The 22,009-nt window shown below is 50.4% G+C and overlaps 1 protein-coding gene across 2 annotated transcripts in view; it reads right to left on the bottom strand.

The window, feature by feature from the left end:
- The window catches only part of ACLY (ATP citrate lyase), a 41,201-nt gene that overhangs the window by 5,635 nt on the left and 13,557 nt on the right, over nt 1–22,009 (bottom strand). Inside the window, exons 10-22 of one of the 2 annotated variants that reach the window (XM_028093946.2) lie at nt 21,846–21,907; nt 20,473–20,590; nt 18,489–18,643; nt 17,784–17,874; nt 16,633–16,662; nt 13,949–14,090; nt 13,497–13,665; nt 10,953–11,057; nt 9,962–10,158; nt 7,044–7,125; nt 6,287–6,397; nt 2,755–2,882; nt 2,053–2,146 (exon numbers count right to left, since the gene is read on the bottom strand). In XM_028093946.2, the coding sequence (XP_027949747.1) occupies nt 2,053–2,146; nt 2,755–2,882; nt 6,287–6,397; nt 7,044–7,125; nt 9,962–10,158; nt 10,953–11,057; nt 13,497–13,665; nt 13,949–14,090; nt 16,633–16,662; nt 17,784–17,874; nt 18,489–18,643; nt 20,473–20,590; nt 21,846–21,907 (1,484 nt within the window). The remainder of the gene's footprint in view (nt 1–2,052; nt 2,147–2,754; nt 2,883–6,286; nt 6,398–7,043; nt 7,126–9,961; nt 10,159–10,952; nt 11,058–13,496; nt 13,666–13,948; nt 14,091–16,632; nt 16,663–17,783; nt 17,875–18,488; nt 18,644–20,472; nt 20,591–21,845; nt 21,908–22,009) is intronic. The other variant, XM_028093947.2, reaches the window with a different exon arrangement.

The following is a 22,009-nucleotide window of genomic DNA, read 5'->3' as shown; positions in this document are numbered from 1 at the left end:
CACAAATGTGTCCTAAGGAGAGGGAACGAAGCTCAGAAACCAGCCCACGGTCACCTGGCTAAGAAATGCAAGAACGAATCTAAAGGGAAATTTTTCTAACACTTCACATTCAGCTACCAACCCCCCACCAAAATGTAAGGAGGCACGTGGCTGTGGAAATAGGGGATCCCCTCAAGATGTCCTTCACCCAGGAAAAGGGACTGGGTTGAACTCCTAGCTTCCAGAGTTGGGGCAAAATGGGGGCATCATTGCCAACTCTGCCTAGGCCCATTTCTCCAATTATCCCCTATCAATCTGGAATTTTTAAATAATAAATGTGTGTTCTGAGCCCGGAGCACACATTCTGCAATCTCAGCACTAACCACTGGGGAGAAGGGCCCTATTGATTTTAATTTAAAAATGCCTTTCTGCTTTAATGTTTGTCAGTTTAATGGACATCTATCTGGTTCTCTACTTTTATTTATATATAAACACACATGGAGAATACACAACACTGTTTTTTGTACATACATTTTTTCATAATCATAATATACTGTCCCGTAGTATCCTATTTACTCAATGAACTTGAACTCCATAAATGTCAGCACATACATAGATCTAGTTCATTCCTTTTAACTGCTATACAATTGAGCCATTCTTCCACTGATAACCATTAACTGGAAAAATCTTCAACACATTTGTGTGAATGCATAAGCATTTCCCTGAAGTAGCTTTCTAGATATGGGATTAATATGCCATCAGGTGTGAGTGCTTTTTTTTGGTAGTAATCTCTACACCCAATCTGGGACTTGAACTCACGACCCCGAGATCAGGAGTCACATGCTCCCCCAACTGAGCCAGCCAAGTGCCCCAGAGGTGAGCACTTTTTTAAGTTTTTAAATTTTTTAATTAGCGAGAAAAAGAACACGCGCACAAGCACACGAGCAGGGAGAGCAGCAGAGGGAAAGGGAGAAGCAGAGGGAGAGGGAGCAGCAGACTCCCTGCTGAGCAGGGAGCCCCATGTGGCACTCGATCCCAGGACCCTGGGATCATGACCTGAGCCGAAGGCAGACACTTAACTGACTGAGCCACCCAGGCGCCCCAGGGACAAGCACTTTTAAATCTGATATTCCCCAACTGCCATTCAGGAAGGTTGTACTCGGTTCCACTCCCACCACCAATGGACGGACAAACGCACCAGTCTCCTCACACCCACAGAGGCACAACATATTATTGAAGAATTTTTTCTTTGTTGACCCAAAAGGGGAAAATTGGGATCACAGCTTTTCCTTTGGCTCCTTTTTATAATGAGTGAGGCTGAGGGGTGCCTAGGTGGCTCAGTCAGTTGAGCATCTGCCTTCAGCTCAGGTCATGATCCCAGGGTCCTGGGATCGAACCCCGTGTTGGGCTCCCTCCTCAGCGGGGAGCCTGCTTCTCCTTCTCCCTCTGCCCCCCAACTCATGTTCTAAAAAATAAATAAAATCTTTAAAAATAAATAAATAAATAACGAATGAGTGTGAGCATTTACTTTTTCATGTTGAAAGGCCATTTCCTACCCATTTTTCTAGTGGTCTTTTAAAAACTGATTTTAGAGAGTTCTTGTGTCTTAAGAACATTAACTTTTCATCTCTGCCACTTAGACAAACAGGCAGAGCGGACTCTGCTTCACCGTGAAGCCCCTTCGAGCAAGTGCAAACTACTCTAGGGTACATTATCTGTCTTCAGCCCCCATTGCCAGGCGAGACCACATGGCTGTGGGAGATACATGCTGCCCTTCGCCCTCTTGGGACCCTGAATTTGCTTTCCCTGTTGGTCGGAAAGGGGCTAGCTCACAAGCTCCAGCACACAAGGAGGGGCTGGAAGCCAAGAATAATCGTCAAGGTTCTTCCGATGCCCTTGGAGTAGAGCCGCCCTCGAGGGCAGGGTTTGGAGGCCAGAGCAGTGATTTACAGGGTTGCCCCAACTAGTAGGGCAGGCCTGGTTTCCAGGAATTCAAGCCAAGTCAACTCAAAACCCACCCCGTCAGCCCCTCAGTCTGCCTCACCCACACTGAGAGGCATCTGCAGCACCTACCCTGGCCCAGGAGTAGTCCATTGGCACGGTTGGAGGAGGCACCTCCTGAGCAGGTACAATGACTCCTTTGGCCACAAGATCTTCATACACAGACCTGGGAGGCGGGAGAAGGGGAGGAAAGAAACAGCCATGTGGATTTTATGCTTCTGGGTGCTTCTAAGCCATCCCAGGAACGCTCCTCCATCCAACCCCAAAACTCTAGGTTTTCTAGCTCTGCACCCCCTCCTGGCAATGCCTTACACCAGGGGATGTCTTACACCAGCTGGATGCCTGAGAACTGAAGGAAAACCGGTTCTGGCCAAGAACCATCCACCAACCCCACTGGGCTTTACAGGAAGCTGACTCTGGAGGCTAAGGAAGGACAGAGGGGAGGAATGGGAAGACACAATGGGCTATCCAATAACTGTCTATCAATCAATTAGAGGTGACATCTTCTAACGGTTTCTATGCCCACTTCTTATTTACAGAACAGCCAAGTAGATAGGCTCAGAAACCGAACATGTTTTAATACCAGTCTGAACGGCCTGTAACTGCTGTGTCTACAAACAAAAGAAAACAAAAACCGAAAAGTAAGAAAAGATTTCAGACCATCTGTACAGTTGCACTCGTCACCTGAAAGGAACCAGGAATTTCAGACACCTCTGTGTCAGAGAGGCTGCAATCCTCACAGGGGACCTGGCATCCTCCCCACGGTCCACTTACTGGATGATTTCTCCCAGTTCATCAAAGCTCGGGGGCACAAACACTCCTGCCTCCTTCAAAGCCTGGTTCTTGGCTACTGCAGTTTCAGAAGCCTGGTTGGCACAAGCTCCGGCATGGCCAAACTGTACCTGGAAGGCAAAGGGGAGAGGCTTTACCGGGCTTGTCAATCCCCGGAGGGAGAAAACAAAGGCTCCTGGGAATGTTGGTACCCCTTACAGGCTGGACCCTGCTAAACGCTCAATGTTTATCACTTCATTCAAGCCTCACACAGCCTCACTCAATAGGTATGCCGAATGACTCTCAGCTTAAAGAAGAAGAGACCGAAGCACCGAGAAGTTCAGGAGCTTACCGGAGGTCACACAGCTGCTGTGTGCTGGAGCCAGGACACAAAGCCTGGCAGCCCATCCCCCTGAGCCACCGTCGGGGGTGGGGGTGGGATGGAGAACAGCCGGTAGTTGTGAGCAACTGTGAGAAGTGAAATTACACGCTGGCAACCTTAGGCTGAGCTGACCTCACAGATGGGATCTGATTGTCCTGCACATGCTTTTTATAAAATAGGTCCACAATCTCATGTAGGGGTGCCTGGGTAGCTCAGATGGCTAAGCGTCTGCCTTCAGCTCACGTCATGAATCCAAGGGTCCTGGGATGGAGCCCCGTATCAGGCTCCTGGCTCAGCAGGGAGCCTGCTTCTGCCTCTTCCCCTGCTCATGCTCTCTGTATCTCTGTCTCAAATGAATAAATAAAATCTTAAAAAAAAATCTCATGTAAAAATGCAAATTCCTAGCGACTTTTTCTTTTTATTTATTAAAGATTTATTTATTTGAGAGAGAGAGAAAGAGCAGGCATGAACAGGGGGGAGGGGCAGAGGGGAGAAATCCCTAAGCAGGCCCCCTGCTGAGTGTGGAGCCTGATGTGGGGCTCAATCCCAGGAGCCTGAGATCATGACCTGAGCCGAAACCAAGAGTCAGATGCCTAACCGACTGCCTTTGGCTCAGGTCATGTTCCCAGGGTCCTGGGATCGAGCCCTGAGTTGGGCTCCCTGCTCAGCGGGGAGTCTGCTTCTCCCTCCATCTGCCTCTTCCCTAGTTTGTGTATGCTCTTGCTCTTTCTCTCTCTCAAATAAATAAAATCTTAAAAAAAAAAAAAAAAGTCACGGGGCACCTTTGGCTCGCGTCATGATCCCAGGGTCCTGGGATCGAGCCCCGCATCGGTCTCCCTGCTCAGCGGGAAGCCTGCTTCTCCCTCTCCTTCTGCCTGCCACTCCCCCTGCTTGTGCTCTCTCTGTCTCTCTCTGTCAAATAAATAAATAAAGTCTTAAAAAAAAAGTCAAATTGTAGGTGTCTCGGTTGGGCGACCAACTCCTGATTTCAGCTCAGGTCATAATCTCAGGGTTGTGAGATTGAGCCCCACGTAGGGCTCTGCGCTCAGTGTGGAATGTGCTTGAGATTCTCTCTCTCCCTCTGTCCCTCCCCGCTTTTTGTAAATAAATGTAAATAAATTTAGATTTATTTAAAAAGATAAAAAGTCGAGTTGTCTGTAGGTCTATATTCCCACATGGCAACTATCATCTGGAGCTGACTAGCACCTGCCCCCTTCCACCTGAGCATGCAGTAAGATAAACTCTAAACCCAATGGCACAGGGGTGACTGGCTATGGGAAGGGCACATCAGGAAAGAGAAAACCCATGGGAAGAGCTACGGTAACTGTGTCTTTGACCACGCAACAGGGAAAAGGAGGTTACCAAATGAGATGTGGTATAAAATCCCGATCAGGGCGGGGTGAGGTGGATAATCACAGTAACATCTAACCTTTTTGAGTAACCCTACATCCAGGCACTTTTCTGCGCACTTGACTCATTTCATCTTTCAGCTGCTATGGCTGCTTCCAGTAAGAAAGGAAACAGAACGCTGGAGGGGTAACGTAACTTGCCCAAGGCTACACAGGTAGCATGCGGTAGCATCTGAACCCAGGCAATGTGGCCTCTCCCTATGTTCTTACCCACTACATATAACAAAAGGGGCCTCAAGTGTGGAAAAGGTCAGGAACCGCTGCTCTGGTTAGCGACGCTGGAAAACACATGCTTTATCATGCAGGCTCCCAATGCGTTCTTTATAGGACCAAATCTGCATGGGCGGAAGGGGTGGGAAGGAGAAGAGATTCTGTACTCAAATGGAAAATGCTGGGTTCAAGGAAGTTAAACAAGTCTCTTTAACTCTGAGATTCCTCAAAACTAAAACCAAAAAAATTAAAGATTTTATTTATTTATTTTAGAGAGTGAGAGAGAAAGAAGGAGAAGGAGAGACAGAGGGACAAGCAGACTCCATGCTGAGTAGTGTGGAGCCCGACACGGGACTCAATCCCATGACCCTGAGATCATGACCTGAGCTGAGATCAAGAGTCAGATGCTTAACTGACTGAGCCACCCAGGCGCCCCCCCAAAACCAAAATTTTTAAAAGGGAAATAGATTATGTTGCACGTTCATAATTTATAGAAGCTCCCCGTTCTGTTTGCTTTGGTTTTTGTTCTGTTTTGAGGACCACGGCTACAGGACCAGTGTTTTGTGGAACATAGTTCTGAAAAATGTCACCTATACAAATACCTCCAGTTTCTACTCCCATTGTTCAGTTCTTAATTCTGTTTTCCTGAGGAGTGCTTGCCAACAGGTGGAGATTTTGTTGCATACCTATATTACCTCTTCTATAGGGCAGAAAGTTCTGCAAGGTCATGTGACCTAATTAAGAAATCAAAAATCACTTATTAGTTGGGCAGTCACTGTATTCTACATTTATGTATGCTTGAAATTTCATAATGTTTTTAAAAATTAGGGGCGCCTGGGTGGCTCAGTCGTTAAGCGTCTGCCTTCGGCTCAGGTCATGATCCCAGGGTCCTGGGATCGAGCCCCGCATCGGGCTCCCTGCTCAGTGGGAAGCCTGCTTCTCCCTTCCTACTCCCCCTGCTTGTGTTCCCTCTCTCACTGTGTCTCTCTGTCAAATAAAATCTTAAAAAAAAATTTAATTGAAAGACAAAAATAAAACACTGTGAGGACCTGTCCCATCCTTGGGGTGATGATGGGTGCCCAGCCAGAAAGAGAAGAGAGTGCTGCACTCACTGCAGGCCTCTGGGCACCTTCACATCCACAACAAACCTGGCTTTCTTCTACAGCCCCTCCCCACACCCCTCCCCAGCTCTGCGCCTGTGTGTCCTCTCCCTTCTCAGCCTCCCTTTCGGGAAGCAAACCCCTTTCTTACCCCTTAGACGCAGTGCAAGCCTCACCGTCCCTGCGGAGCCATCTCAACTCCTCCAGACAGAAGTGTGCCAACTCCAAGCAGGGACTCGTCTGCTGATGACTGCCCCCCACCCCTCCAGTGGACTTAACCTCCTAGAAAGCAGGGCCCTGGCTGGACCTCGCAGTAACCCAGCAAGTAATAAATGTTCATCAGAGGAACGAGCTGCTTAACAAGATGACCACATGGTTCACCTTGAATGCCCCCTTTGGCCTCCCTGTCCAGGAGTGACCTGCCCCGGCTATACCTCAGAGGAGAACATGGTGGCACAGGTCCCGATGCACCAGCAGACCACAGGCTTGGTGATGCGGCCCTCCTTGATGCCCCGGCAGATCTTATATTCCTCAGTGCCCCCTATCTGCCAAAGAACAGGGAACGAGAAAAAGCCCACAAGTTAGTGGAACCCGTCCCAAGTTGCTGTGAGCAGCATTGCAGCAGGAAAATCTGTCCCAAATCAGGCAGGGGCCACAGGCACCAGGGGTCCTGAGTTACAACTTGGCTAGAAAATGAAGACACAGGGGCTTTGGCCAAATAATAGCCTGTAAGACCGAGACTGGATGCAAGGAAGAATTCTAACGGGGGAGTGGGTATCCTCTGGAGTCCCTGGGACTTCCCCTCCCTGATCTAAGGGTGTAAGATGATTTTGGATCAGACCTGCTCAGGGGCACAAGCAAGGAATGAGGTTAATGGACTCTCCCAAACTGAAAAAGTGCTCTTACTCCAGCTATGCACTGCCCGAGAGACCAAGGTCAGCCAAAAGCTTCTTCTTTATTGGTACTAAAATGTCTTGTTGCCACCAAGAGGCAAGAAGTTTTTCAGGAACAAACACAGTAGTGTTAACGGTGATGGCCTCTATGCCCCAGAGTGTAGGGAGCAGGATTCCCAGGGACTGTCACATTAAGTTATATATAACCAAAATGCATGCATTTTTTTTTTTAAACAGAGATCACACATTACTTTTAGAGTCAGAAAAATCAAATTAAAAAAAACAAAACAAAACTCACCTCTCCAAGAACCACAATCATTTTCACTCCTGGAGTATCCTGGTAACGTAGTACATGATCCATAAATGTTGAGCCAGGGTACCTGGTGATAGCAGAGAGAGCACATGGGATAAGGAGGCCTGGGGAGGTGCAGGTACAGGTGTAGGAAGCTACCAGGAGCATGTGAGGCTTCTCGTGAGGGCCCAGAGATGCCTCAAGTGTTGGGGGTGGGTAATAAATGAAGCACAAGGGAAGGGAAGGAGGAAAGGGGAGGTTTGCTTGGCAGTAAGAGATGCTTACAGAGCACATGTGTGGTGGTTTTAAAATATGGCTGCAAATTCTTTTAACAAGGTGGAACCTCATGCCTCTCCTGCGTATGAATCAGACTTGATGATTAGTTTCTAATAAACAAAACGTGGCAGAAGCGATTCTCTGACAATGGCTTCCACGGCAGGGTTATAGAAAGAAGAGCTTCTGTCTGGCACTCTCTCTTGAATTGCTCACTCTGGGGGATGCTGGTCACTACGTTCTGATGACAGTGAGCAGCCTGTGGAGAAGCCCACAAGAAAGCCCCTTGCCAGCCTGTGGATGGGCCACTTTCTATTATAGTTTGAAACCACCTGGTTTGCGTGACTTTTTTTTTCTTTTAACACAGCAATACATAATACAGCGTGCCAACTCGTGTCCCAGAATTGGCAGGCTATGGCTGAGTCTCTATATAGGCCTGTACACATAGTTGACCCTTGAACAACATGATGGTTGGGAACATCAATCCCCACCACATGCAGTCGAAAACCCAAGTAGACAGGGGTCCCTGGGTGGCCCACTCAATTGGGCAACTGCCTTTGGCTCAGGTCATGATCCCGGGGTCCAGGGACCGAGCCCCACACTGGGCTCCCTGCTCAGTAGGAAGCCTGCTTCTCCCTCTCCCATTCCCCCTGCTTGTGTTTCCTCTCTCGCTGTCTGTCAAAGGATAATACATTCTTTGAAAAAAAGGAAAAGAAAATCCAAGTATAACTATGACTCCCCAAAAACTTAACTACTAATAGCCTACTGTTGACCAGAGCCTTGCTGATAACATCAGTAGTCACTTAACACGTATTTTTTATGTTATACGCATTATACACTATGTTCCTACACTAAAGTAAGACTAAAGAAAAGAAAATGTGATTAACAAAGCCATAAGGAAAAGAAAATACATTTACAGTACCGTGGTGTATTTATTGAAAAAAATCTGCATATTAGTGGACCCGTGCGTTCACACCCGTGTTGTTCAAGGGTCCCCTGTATTTTTTTACTTTCTCCTGTCACGAGTTTACTAAAGGATTGTTTAAGGCCAAGGATGCTTCTCTGCAGATCTTTGAGAGCATTGTAAATCACAAGGGGACAGTGTAACTGCCCAGACTTATTTGAGCTGGAGCCCATCATCAGGGAACACCGGGGACGAGGGTCCCCCAGGCCATAGCCTCAAAGACCTGGGTGACAGATCTTCCTCACTAAGGAAGTCCATCTGACACGATACTGTGAGCCAGGAGACGGACAAGGTGACTCACTCGCCCAACAGCTTTTGGTTGAGGCAAAGAGCAGGAGATGTAATAATAAACAGCAATGGGGGTGCCTGGGTGGCTCAGTCGTTAAGCGTCTGCCTTCGGCTCAGGTCCTGATGGGATCGAGCCCCGCATCGGGCTCCCTGCTCAGTGGGAAGCCTGCTTCTCCCTCTCCCACTCCCCCTGCTTGTGTTCCTGCTCTTGCTATCGCTCTCTCTCCGTCACATAAATAAATAAAATCTTTAAAAAAATAAAAAATAAAAAAATAAACAGCAATGGCTAACGTGTATTATGGCATTAAGTGGTAGGCTTTACTCTAAAATAATACTCTATTGATTACCATTCCCACTAACAAAAACAATGAATATACTATCTGTGAAATAAGAAGAAATAGAGATTTGGTCTCTGTCTCCAGTTCCTGATGCAGAGCTCCTAAAACCCTTGGAATTTCCTATCTTTTGTTCTCATGAGGCAACTCTTGGTGGGCACCTGCAGAGCTCCTGGATGCGGGCTGGTCACTAGAAAACCAAGCCATGATCAGACGCTTGGAATTTTCAGCCCTACTCATCATCCTTTGGGGAGAGGAGAAAGGCCAGAGATTGAAGGGAGGTGTGGAGACCCCCAATGTATAGTCAGTTGGTCAGGAGTACCGGAAGCCTGGACTTGCAGTTGGCATTTTGTGAGGCTGAGCCTTCACCTGTGGGATCTGGTAGGAACTCCAGGTAGATACTGTCAGAATCGAAATGCACTGCAGGACACCCAGCAGAGAATTGGAGAACTGCCTGGCACGGGAAAAAAATCCCAACATCTGGTAGCCAGAAGGGTCAGTGAGGTCATGGCAGAGAGCAGAGAAACAATTCTTTCTTCCTTTCACTATTACGGACTACAGTTAACACCTGCTGGGTCAAGTGCTAGGCCCTGTATTAGCCACCTTCTATAAATACTACCCTCACTTAATCCTCGAAACAACCCCATGAGGCCGCTGCTATTATTTTACCCATTTGATCTGTGAGGATGATGGAGGTCTGCAGAGGGTAAGTGACCTGCCCAGGACACCTCCCTGGTCAACAGAGAAACTGGGATCTGAGCCCCTCGCTCTGATTTCAGAATTAGTCCTACCAACCACTGCGCTCTGCTGCTTCCCTATGGCCACAACTCAGACAACGAACAGAATTACCCCCAAAGCCCAAACACCTCTGAAAAACACCTTTTCCTGGTTTGGTTTTGTTTTTCTTCTGAGTTCATGCCAATGTCAGTCCTGAGACAGAGTAGAAATGCCGTTTTATGGACTTCACTCGGCAGCAGCGAGCAGAGACTGGAGGACCCAGCACCCCTCTTCTCCTAGCCCACCACTCCCTAGTGTGGGAGACCCGCCTCGGCCCAGCCGATCACCTGTCCCCGCCGATGGCCACGCCCTCGTAGACGCCGTCTGTGGTCCGAGAGATGATGTTGTTGAGCTCGTTGGACATGCCCCCAGAGCGCGAGACGTAGGCCACGCTGCCAGGGCGGTACAGCTTGGAGGCCAGGATGTTGTCCAGCATCCCACCTGTATTCCCAATCTTAAAGCACCCGGGCTTGATGCCTCCAACCTGTGAGGGCAGAAACAGCAGTCAGGAAGGAAGCGTAAGCTCCTGACTGACCACAGAGCTCAGTGGAATCATAAGGCCCAGTGCTACCTGCTCAACCCCCGCCCCCCCCCCCCGGTCAGGATGGGAAGGAAATGGGCCGAGAGAGCTAACACCTGCACACTGGGTTTCCGGCTTAGGAAGAATCTCATCTCTCCCTCAAGAGCCATTACACAAGGAAAAAAAAAGAACCCTGCTTGTAAAACATGGCTTACTACTGCAGATTCAGATATATGTATACTCAGGATTAAGTCACCTCCTCTGCTTTAAAAGGGCGACAGCAGCCAGGAAAAGTGTAAAATACAGGTATGCACCTCTGCTCAACATCACCCTCTGCCTCAGAGATGAAAGAAAATCTGACCGTCAGACAACTTTTTAATGCAACAACTAAGGAAGAACAACAACAAAATATTCCCACAGCAATTTCTTTCTATGTGAAGGCCTTTGGGCAAATGAAACCTGTAAGGAGATTCTTCTTCAGTTCATGGTTAAAGGAATAATCAAAGACTATGCTATGGTTGTATGAAGGTGGGCAAACACCCAAAAAATCTTCATTAGCCCCCTAAAACTATAAAGGTGATAGGGACTGGGGAGAGAGCCCTTTAAAGTAACTGGATATAAACTGACTTTCAATGGGTACTCTCTGAATCTTTTCAACCTAAGAGGGAAACCAAAGAGTCAACAAGTTTGCTTTCCGTGGGCCCAGAACTTCGAAAGATAGCCTGGAACTTAAAAGGCTTTCCAGAAAGGACACTCACAGTGGCAGGTCCAATGATGGTCACTCCCTTCTGGTCTGCCTTCTTGATCAGCTTCCTTGTGAGGGCCTCAGGGATGCCTTCAGCTATGATGGCGATGGTCCGGATCTAAAGGAGAGTCCCTTCCTGTTAACTTTGTGCCTCAGATGAAGCAACAGGGTGGCACCCTTTATGGGACCCACCTTCCATGCCTCCTTCCAGGCTCTAAGAACCAAGTAATGTTAACAGTATGCAACCCTTTCTTCTCACAGGCATCTGTCACTAGCCTGACCACTCCAACCCTCTCCCAAAAAGAGCGGTATAGACATCCAAAGCCAATCTCCATTGGTTAACACCACAGTAACTCAGGAACCAAGCAGGAGCAAATGTTTCTGAAAACCCACTACCATCAAGAGTGGCTATATTCTCTCCCAACCAAAAACCCACAAGACTCAGACCCACCTGTTCCCCACCTGTCCTAGTGCCTATTCATAGAGCAGGTATCGATGGCTTTTTCCACTGTGTCCTCTGAGTTTCTGATTCTATGTCCCAGGGTCAGTATGGGACACAAATGAGCGGCTTACACACTCAGACCAGAGAGTGGGCTGGGAGAGAAAGCCAGAAGAAGTGGGGGTGGGCAGGAAAGATCGAGAACCATCTCTCTCTGGCTCTAGAACAGGGGCCAACAAACTTTTTCTGGTTTTTTTGGTCATGTGGTTTCTGCAGTAACTACTAAACTTTGCTTCTGTAGCATGAAGGCAGCCATGGACAATACGTAAATGAACACAGCATGGCTGTGTTCCAACAAAACTTTATTTGAAAACCAGACAGTGGGCTAGGTTTGACCCTTAGGCTATAGTTTGCTAAACTTCGCTCTAGAATAAAAAAGCAGCTCATTTTCAGCAGGTGTGCTTTTGTTTTTGCTTCACTGAGATGGCAAAACAAGTTTACATTCTCCAGTCGTACACTGAGCTAAGCCAGTCCGGGATCAGACAATAATTTTGAACAGAAGAATCAATATCTTAATCTATAAAGACTCATACAAATCAGTAACAAAAAACACAAACACTCAACAGGAAAAAAAAAGGAAAGGAGAGCAAGTCACAAAATATAAATGGCCAATAAATGTTTTTAAAAGCTCATCTTAGGGGTGCCTGGGTGGCTCAGTCTGTTAAGCGTCTGCCTTCAGCTCAGGTCATGATCCCGGAGTCTCAGGATCGAGCCCCTCGTTGGGCTCTCTGCTCAGCAGGGAGCCGGCTTCTCCCTCTCCCATTTCCCCCTGCTCATGTTCTCTCTCTCACTCAAATAAATAAATAAGATCTTTTTTTTTTAAGCTCATCTTAGTTAATAAAAGATATGCAGATTAGGGACACCTGGCTGGCTCAGTCATTAAGCATCTGCCTTCAGCTCAGGTCGTGATCCCAGGGTCCTGGGATCAAGCCCTGCGATGGGCTCCTTGCTCAGTAGGGAGTCTGCTTCTTCTTCTTCCTCTGCCCCCTCCTCCCACCTGTGTGTGCATGTGCATGTGCACTCTCTCCCTCTCTCTCTAATATAAATAAATATAAATATAAATCTTAAAAAATATGCTAATTGTCAAATATATGCTTGTTTTTCTTAGAGAGTGCGTGTGTGGGAGGTGGGGTGGAGAGGCACAGGGAGAGGGAGAGAGAATCTTAAGCAGGCTCTACCCCAATGCAGAGCGCAACTCAGGGCTCCATCTCACGACCCTGAGATCATGACCTGAGCAGAAATCAAGAGTTGGATGCTTAACTGAGTGAGCCACCCAGATGCCCCAAATACATGTTTTCAAAATGCAAACATTCAGTGTTGGCCAGGGTACGAGGAAGCAGGCATTCTTGAATCACTGATGGAGTTTCTGTCCTTACAACTTTTCTGGAGGGCACCTGGGCAGGATGGATCAAAGGCTTTCAAATCTGCACATTCTGATGCAGCAGTCTGACTTCCAGACATTTATGCTGGGGAAATAATTAAGAACACATGCAAATGTTCATCTAAGATGCTCACCACAAGACCTGAAAAAGCGAAACTGATGTTTGCCAATGAATATTTATGGATGTGAAAAGAGTAACTGAAGAAAACGGACTACAAAACAGTCACATATAGTATTATTCCACATGTTCAAATCCAGAAAAAGGAACAGAGAAGGATCTATTCAAATGTTGGCAACCATATTTCTGGGAAACTGGAACTAAGCTATTTTTTTTTCTTTTTATTTAAAAGTGTTTAAATTTTCTCTACAATAAACATGTAATAATTTTATAATAAGAAATTGCTTTTGATTCTGTTGTGAAAGCCGGTCTTGGCAGCACAGGGGGGACCTGGTGGGAGGCAGATGATCCTGAACAGACTCTCTGTTAGCCTAGGTAAGCAGCCCTGTGCAGCCTGCTTGCCCTCAATTACCACACTATCTTCTAAAGATCAAGCATATCCAACCACCTTCTCCCACACCACCGGCCAGTCCTGAGTGCCACGTCCTTTGTCCACGGTGCCAGAAGGCACCATTCAGGAGCTTTCCCTGCTTCCCCACCCCTGTGCCCACTGATCTACCTGTGCGTAGTTCATGGTCTCAATGGTACTGTCATAGGCTGAGCGGAGAGAGGCAAAGTTGATCAGCACGTCTACTTCTGGGTGTTTCTTCATGGCATCAGCCATGTTCTTGAAGACAGGGATCAGGATCTCCTTGTGACCCCAGTAAAACTTCTGCTTGTGGTCCCCACTGTGAGAGAGGAGGAGGAGGGATCAGGATACCCCCAAACTGTTAGGGCCGGGGAGGGGGAAGCCAACGGGAGGAGCTTCATCTAGAAGATGGAGAGACAGCATCCCACGTGTGGGGAACAGATCCCCTAGGAATATGGATCGCCCCCGTCTGGGATGGCAGACGCTCCCCCAGCAAAGGGGATAATCTTGCTGGCTCCCCTGGGTCTGTCTTAGTGAGAGAGAGGAGATGAGGAAATCCCACTTGGCAGCCATCTCTTGCTCCCCGCCGTGGTGGGACTCACGTGAAAGGGTACACCATGGCGGCCACCGAGGGCTCGTCTCGGGAGCAGACGTAGTCGAAGTCCAGCATGCCCTGTACGGCCCGGGTCTGCATGCCCCACACGATGGCCTTGGTATGGCGGCTGAAGAGGGTGGCGCTCTTTCCTGGTGGGCAAAGACACAGCGAGTGCACCCAGAACACACACTCCCGGGAGACCGGCAGCGGCTGCCGCACCCCTCCCCAGTCCGGGGAGAGGGGCTCATCAGCACGGCAAAGGGACGTCAAGAGGCTGAGACTGAGAGCTGGGAGAAGAGGTGCCCTGGTTTCTCTGCAAAGAGGTGGCAGAGCCAAAGAGAGCTAAGAGGGCCCGCCTGGCTGGTGAAGAGCGAGCGATGAACGCAGAAAGGACTCCCACGCACAGAAAAGACCCACAGGCGGAGAATCCCTACAGGAGGAACTGCTCCGCCTCACGGGACAGGCATGTAATCAGCATTTCGCTTACATGCAAATGAAGGCTTGATCGATTATTTTTAAAGACGCTGAGAAAAAAAACATCAAGCTCTCCCAACTCTGGTGGCCACACGATTTGAAACAACCCAACAATTACCACCTCTAAATCTGGACATTCCCACCTGGGGGGGGGGTGGGGGGGGGAAATTCCCACACTTGGGTTAAGATCCGAATCCTCAGGATTCTACGTCAGTGTAGGTCCAAAGAAGAGGCTGGCTGCAGCCTCATTTCTACCTGAGGTTCTGGCCGGAGCACACTGGCTTCGTGGCATCCCCCTAACATTCTCTGTGCCATCCCCTCCCTCCTGCCCGCTTCCCTCTAGCAGGTGGCCCTCTCCTGCTCAGAACAAGGCTCTCAGGGCAGTTCTCCAGGGGGCAGGAGAGAGGCAAAAGAAGGGGGGAGAAGAGCTGTCAGAAGTGCTTGCATGGCCTGAAGGAAAAGGCCCCTTCACCACCCTGCACACAGGTGACCTGTCCCTCCCATTCTCTGCAAGTCACTGGAGGACAAGTCACTGGAGGAAAGTAGCCCCTGGGGAGGCTCTCAGCTCCCCCGGGGAGAACAAGGCACTGAGCTCAGGGGCCATCTGGTATTAATTAACCTGGTGTGCTAGTGCAGGCTTGGCTAATCAGGTTTAAGGTCTGATTAAATAAATTTGAGATCACTCTCCCAAGGCATGCAGGGTTCTCATCCCTACATAGGCTTGCTTCTTCCCTCTCAGCTGTAAGCTTCTCATACCAGAAGTCTCCTGCTGTTCCAAATACCTGGGACTTGCTGTCACCATATCCATCTGGGTTCTCGTGAGACATGAGCTCACAGAACAAAGATAGCCACCTAATCCAGTACCCTCACTTCCCAGGCCCCGGAACCTGAAGTTCAGAGATGACAAATGATGGAGATCCTGTCATCTAGCATCAGGGCCAGGTTATATACTAAATTACGATGCAGCTCAACTGTACAAGGGAGGAGGACAGGATACAAGCCAGAAGGGCTTGGCCTCTCCCCACCCTCAGGGGAACCCACACCACCCCCCCAAGTCAGAGTGTGAGCAAGCACACAAACATGCATCTGTCTACCCAAGAGAGTACAGAAAAGCCTGGATTCTCTACAAGCCCACGCGCACGTCCAGCATGAAAGGGGCAGAATTCAAGCGTGCTCTTCCTTGAGCACAGAGATAGCAAAGCCAAAGGCTGTCATCCTCAGCCCACTAGCGGCAGGGGCTAACTAACATCCCCCCACCAGGCTCCTCTGCTGGCTCAGGGACTAGTAGTAAGAGAACCCCAGCCCTTGGGTGGAAGAGCTCTCAGAACTGGGGTAGGCCCCTGTTCTTTCGGCACAGGGCTCGGCCTCAGCTCTGGTCTTTCAGGTAACAAAGGATCTTTCCAGAGACAGGAAACATAGGGATTAAAGGCAGACAGTGAGAAGGCTGCCTCCCTGGCCTTTCTAGGGGGATATCTGACCCCAGCCTAGTTGCCCCTTCCCTTAGCAAGGGATCAAAGGTCAACATCTGAAGTTTCCCCTTGCCCAGGGAAAAATCTCCCACAGCTGTGAATGTCAAAAAGTTAAGTGGAAGCCCTGATGCTTTGAAGGGGCAGTGCTTGTGTGAATGTGTGAGTGAGCACGGCAAATGTCCCTCGTAAGCAGTGCCCTCCTACCCCAAGGCCCAGATCCCCTCTTCACATTTACTGCACATCCAGCTGCGCTTCTACCTCTCTCCTTGACTTATCTAGCCTGTCTTCCACCCAAAACCCAGAGAAGTCTGAACCCGCGGCTGGCACTGAGAGCTCAGGGATGCAGGAGGCAGTGGTGAGGCTAGGTGGGAAAAGTAAGAAGAAACCTTGAGACCCAGATGAGAATGCCAGAGGCCTGAGGTTGCCCTCCTCACCCCTGCGCTGCCCCTCCCCCTTTAGCTTCCATGGCTCCCTCCTTCCCAGGACACCCCTCCCTCCTCAGCAGACACCACTCCACTCTCCAAGGCTGTGGGCCTGGCTCTTACTCCCACGCTCCCTACCCTGTCCTGTCCTGTCTGGAGGGCGGAGCCAGAGACAGCTGGCCAGGGGAGCGCTGAGTGGGGGCGGGAGCGACTAAGCAAGGGTGGGAAAGCGAGGGAGGGCAACGAGGAGGAAACAAAGCACATGGAAGACTATAACCTGCTAACAAAGCCACACGCACAGCTGGGGCGGGGTGGGGGCAGCCTACCTTGCAGGGGTCTTGGACTTGGGACTGAATCTGTCAAAGAAAATGACCAAGGCAGCTGAGTCACCTGCTGGTGGCTGGAGGCTTTGGAGGGAGAGGGTGGGAAGAGGGAAGGGTCCCAAGGACAAGCCTCGTAGGGCTGATGCCCTCACTATCTCTCATCTATTCCACAACAGACAGGAGTGAAGCCAACAAAAGAAAAGAGAGCACTGATCAGCACAGCCGAAGCAAGAAAGGGCAAAGCGCCAAAGGGCCAGAGAGGTGGGGGGAGAGGCAAGACGGCTTGGAAAGGGTGAACAGCACAGGCCCCCAGGCCTGGTGGAGGGGCAGCTGGCCAGATCCCACCCTCGTAATGCCAATCCCGTGTTTGCCCCACGAAGCACAGTAAGATGATTAGGTCACTGTGGGGCTGGACCTGTCACTGTGCTATAGACAAAGCTGATGGTTTGGGGACTGCAGGGAAACAGCTTACAATCTCGAGTGCCTAGAGCCTGTAGAACTATTTCGCAAAATGCCTCAAGCGCACACGGTCTGTACCAGGAAGAGGCTGCAGCAGCCCCGTGCTGACCAAGGCCTAGTACCTCACACTGGCTGCAAGGGCTGGCTGGCAGGGGTCGCATCTGATGAACCAGAGGATGGACAGACAGGGGAGGCGAAATGCAGATGGGCTGGTTATTGATGTGTGCTCTTATGGTGGGCTCACAGGAAGGGGGTTCTTCAGAAGAGACCCAGGAGGTGGGATGGGCATGTGGGCGCTGGCTCTGCCGTCCCAGCTCTAAGGCTCTTGCTCTCCACTGAGAAGCAGAGTCTGGGAGATCTTGCCACCTGTGGGTATTTCTGTCGCCCTGTCTCTCCACAGCTTCCCTGCCCAGCTCACAGCCCCCCACGGGAAGTAAGGGGGTAGAAGAGAAGATAGTAGGGAGCAGGGTGACTCAGGCGCAGCGTGGGTCCTCAGTGCCAGGAGAGCCACGGGAAGGCTTGGGAAGGCCTGCGTCTTCATGTCCTCACGTCCATTTTGGCCCATGTACCACACCCACTCTCATAGCAAAGCCCAAACCCCGTTCCAGTGCCCCAGCAGGGCCTGGACAGGGCAAGCAGAACGGGGGGGGGGGGGGGGGGGCAGCAGGGGGGAGCCTGAACCTGCTGGCAGTTACCTTGTGGCATGGCAGGCTTGGCCTTCTTTGCAGGTGCCACCTCATCGGCCCTGGACTCAGAAAAAGATGCCGTCCTGCTGGGGGCCGGAGTCTGGGGTGGGACAAGGAGACAGGGTAAGAGTCACAGGTAACAACTGGGAAAAACAGCTATTGGTCCTTAAGCTTTGGTTCCTTAAGGCCCAAAGAAATCAAGTAACAAGAACCACCACATACGTACAGAACTATCCTCTACAAAGTGCTTCCAAAAGTATTATTCTAACAACCCTCTTGAAATAGGAATTAGTATTGTCCCATATCACAGATGAGCAAACTGAGGCTCCGAGAGGGCATGACACCTGCCAAGGTCCTGCTCTCAACAGGATTTGACCTCTGGTCTGATTTTAAAACCCCTGGTCCAGGGGCACCTCGCTGGCTTAGTGAGTGGAACGTGCGACTCTTGATCTTGGAGTTGTGAATTCAAGCCCCACGCTGGGCACAGAGTTTACTTTAAATACTAAAGTAATAAAAAACCCTGGTCTTTCCATTATACTACCTTGACTGGGCAGAAAAAAAATTGGCAAAGATACAGAAACCAACCTGTCTTTCCCCAGTGCCCCCAGATGGCTAGGGACAGAGCAGGGGCACTGTGCTCTGCATGGGGGGAGGTATGAGGGGGAGGCAAAGATGATACAGCACGCTTTAAGGTGGAGGACAGGGGGCACCTACCGATGTACTCCCACTGGCGTTGAGGAGGAAGTTTGCAGTGTGAGCGGCTGTGGGTGGCTGGTTGGGGATGGGCCGGTGGCCCAGGGCCATGCCCACAATGGCTGTCATGTGAGTCTCAGTGCCAAAGACGTGTATGGGGATCCCAGTGGTCTTCCCTGTGAGGGAAAGGAAAGAATCCATCATTCAAGTCTTCAAGTAAGTACCCAAGTCCACGTGACTCTGCAAAGGCCCCTGCCCGGCATCCAGTGCTTTTTTCTGCACAAGACAGACCAATTGCCCTATTTTCACCACCAAGCAACTCTTTGTAAAGACCGCCTGCTGATAAGAAGAGCAAGAAGGCGCTTTCCTGATACACTGAAGCGGCTGCGAGCATAATTAGGGTCTGCACTGTCCTGCTGGCCGCTGGACCCTGGCCCTCCAACCCCTTGACCTCGACATCTGCCTGGCCTGCCTCTGTCCCTGAGCTCCTGGGCTCACTTCCTCGGGGCTCTGGCCCTTCTCCCTCTGTGCGGAGCCCTCCCATCACCCGGCTCAGCCTGAGTGCCACCACCCATGGAAGGCCTTCCCTGGCCTCCGCCCCCCAGGCCCTGGCCGCCTCACTGTATGCACGCCCATCGAACAGCATCTTCTTTTAGCAATCGTTTACTTGTTTAATGTCTCTGAGTTTAGTGGCCTGTGACAAACATTCACTGTGCTATACGCAAGGGCTGTCCCCACAGCAGGACCTCAGTGGCAGATGAAAACAAGGGCTAGCACCCCTCCAGTGATAGAAGTGGGCTACTGTTTGCCAATCCACCGCATTTGGGAACATGGGAGGATGGAAAGCCTTTGCCCTTCCAATCAAAGGGCACAACACGCGCCCTGAGCAAGAGCATCTTGTCACCTCTCTGACACCTCACATGAACCCCTGCCCCACACACAACTGCTCTTAGCAATGGGGGCTGCACTAAAGACCAAAGCTGCTGGTGACCAAGTTCACATCTCAGGCTCCATGAGGTCAACTTAGGGAGACACACTCTTAGTCCAGACGGAGAGGAGGTCCCCAGCTTCTGGAAAGCTCTAGATGTGAGGTCTCATGAACCTGCTGGAGATCCTCAAAATGCAGAAGGGAGAAAGGCAACCAAAACAGATGCTACCACCCTCTTGCCCCTCATCTCAGCGAGGGACAATGCTCTCCCATCCTACCAGTCACCCGCCCTTCCTCTCCTCTCCCCCACAGTCTGAGAGGTCTCCACCCTCCCGCCTCTGAATCTGCTGTCCACCTCGCAGCCAAACCACCTTTCCAACCCGAAGTCAAGGTGTGTCCCTCCCTCAAAGTCTTCCACAGGCTGCCAGCCCAGGGGCATGGCCAAGTGCTCCCGGCACCTGGACCAACCCCACATGGCTCCTGCTGCCTCCCTGCCTTGCTGCCAACACCCGCCTTTGCTCCCTCGGCCCTGCCTGCTGGTCCCGCACAGCAGCACGCTCCCACTCGGGGCCTTGGAAGTTGCCCTTCCTGCCGCAGTCACCGCCGAGCTACTCCCTCCTCTCCTCCAGCTCACTGCTCAGATGTCACCTTTTCGGTGAATCATTTGCCGATCACCCCATTAAAGCCAGCCCTGTCCCCTCCCATACAAGCTATCCCTTTCTTCGGCTTTGTTTGCTTTCGCGGCACCTTGTGCCACCTGACATGACAGTCAATGTTCCCAGGAGCACAGGGGCTTGCTGTCTGTCACGTGTGCGGCTGTAACCCCGGTGCTCGGCCCGGAGCCTGGCACAGGGCGAGTGTTCCACAAGTATCTGTTAAACAAACAGCTAAATGGCAATGCTTTATGAACCATTCTGAAGTTTAGGTCGGGGGTTCCGCATCATAGCAGCAGAGACACTGGAAGCTGAAGCAAGCTGCCCATCCAGAAAGTGGGGTGCGTGAGCAAGTGTCTGAGGACTGACGCATTTCCAGGAAGCCCAAGGAGGCAGAGAAAAGGTCCCCTCCCCCCAATCTTACCGACTTCTCCCATCACCCGCAAGCCCTCCTGATAGTTGGGGCCACCTCTTCGGACAAAGATGGTGACCTCATGCTCCTTCAGGGGGCCCTGGTAATCTCGAATTGCTCTCACGATGCCCTGGAAGCACGAAGGGCCGACAGACATGTGACTAAAAAATCAGGCAGTCCTAAGTCAGTTATTATTTACAATCACGATAATCATACCAGGGTGTAGGTAAGGGGGGCTGCTTCTCATGAAGAAGCATGGCAGGCCCGGCAGTCAAGAATTTCACACGTGTGGACCAAACTACCCACAAGCAACGGAAAGGCCTAGGAGTCACGGGTGCTCGTGCTGCTGCTGAGGTAATGCTGCTGAGGAGCCTGGGAGTCACACCCCTCAATGCACGGGATGCTGGCTCCCGTCATCTTTGTTATCTCTTATTGCAGTCTGGGGGGAAATCGAGGCCAGGGTCCAATGCAAGAGCTCTCAGAGCTATCAGGACATGATCCACTTAAACATCCAAGTCCTACTAAAACCTCTTCCAGCAATTTCAGGGATCAGCCCTTGCAATGAGTATCAACTCTGGAAACAATTTGGGCGAAGGTACAGGTGCATATGAGTTCTGTCTCTCCAGACAGGAGGCTAGTTTATGGAGTCCAGAGTGTAATGTCTGTCACTCAAGGCATTCCACCTGAAGCTCTACACCCAGGTCCTGCTCCAGACCTGAGCAGCCTACCAACTCTGTGGCTTTACTACAGGGTTGCTCAGAAGTGAGCACAAAGCTGTCAAGATTCACCTGCTTCAGGTCCGTTTGTTGAATCAGGGCCAATTAAAGAGACCCTGTTTTAGGCAAGAGTGATGAGGCCTGGTCCCCCACTTCTTCAAAGGTCACTTGCAAGACTGGCATTTATTTATTCATTATTCTCAAAACTTACATGCAACTACCAGGTGGGACACATTCTTCTGAAGAGCCTCACTGAGTACTGGATAGTATGGAACAAGAAATGGCCTCCTGACGTGGTTGCTGAGAAGGGGATGACCTCGATCCATGTTACTGCTGTCGTCCTTCCTGACCAGCAGTCACACTCTGAACTGTGTGCCCACGCCCCTGACCTGTGCACAGGGACCCAGGCTGACCGGCCCTGGCTGGATGAACAACAGCCCCAGATCACTGGACCATTTTCCTCATTCTGACCTTTTAGAAAAAAGACCCGCATCTATCCCAGTGTCTTCTGCATCCCCAACAAGGGACCCTGGGACAAGAGCCCCTACCGACCTGGGTAAGCCATGGGAAACTGCTTCTGCCTCAAACCTTGCTCACGGAAACCTCCCTTTCTGGCTTCCCCCAAACCCACATTCCCCAGAAACTGCATGGTCCCCTGTGGCTGATTACCTTGAATGTGGCAGCCACATTGGTGAAGTTTGCAATGCTGCCTCCAATGATGAGGATCTTGCCTGTGTTTGGAGTAGAAGGGTTATTAGAAAGGGAGACTTGAACATCTTACTAGAAATCTGAGGGAGTTCTCCCCAAGCGTTAGGAGGTATCAGTGCAGAGGC

Source organism: Eumetopias jubatus, unplaced genomic scaffold (genome assembly GCF_037043125.1).
Source record: "Eumetopias jubatus isolate StellerSeaLion01/CBP00866 unplaced genomic scaffold, mEumJub1_p1.0 scaffold_10, whole genome shotgun sequence".
Lineage (NCBI taxonomy): Eukaryota > Metazoa > Chordata > Mammalia > Carnivora > Otariidae > Eumetopias > Eumetopias jubatus.
Note: the sequence above shows the minus strand (reverse complement) of the source record. Positions and strands in the feature narration are given on the sequence as shown.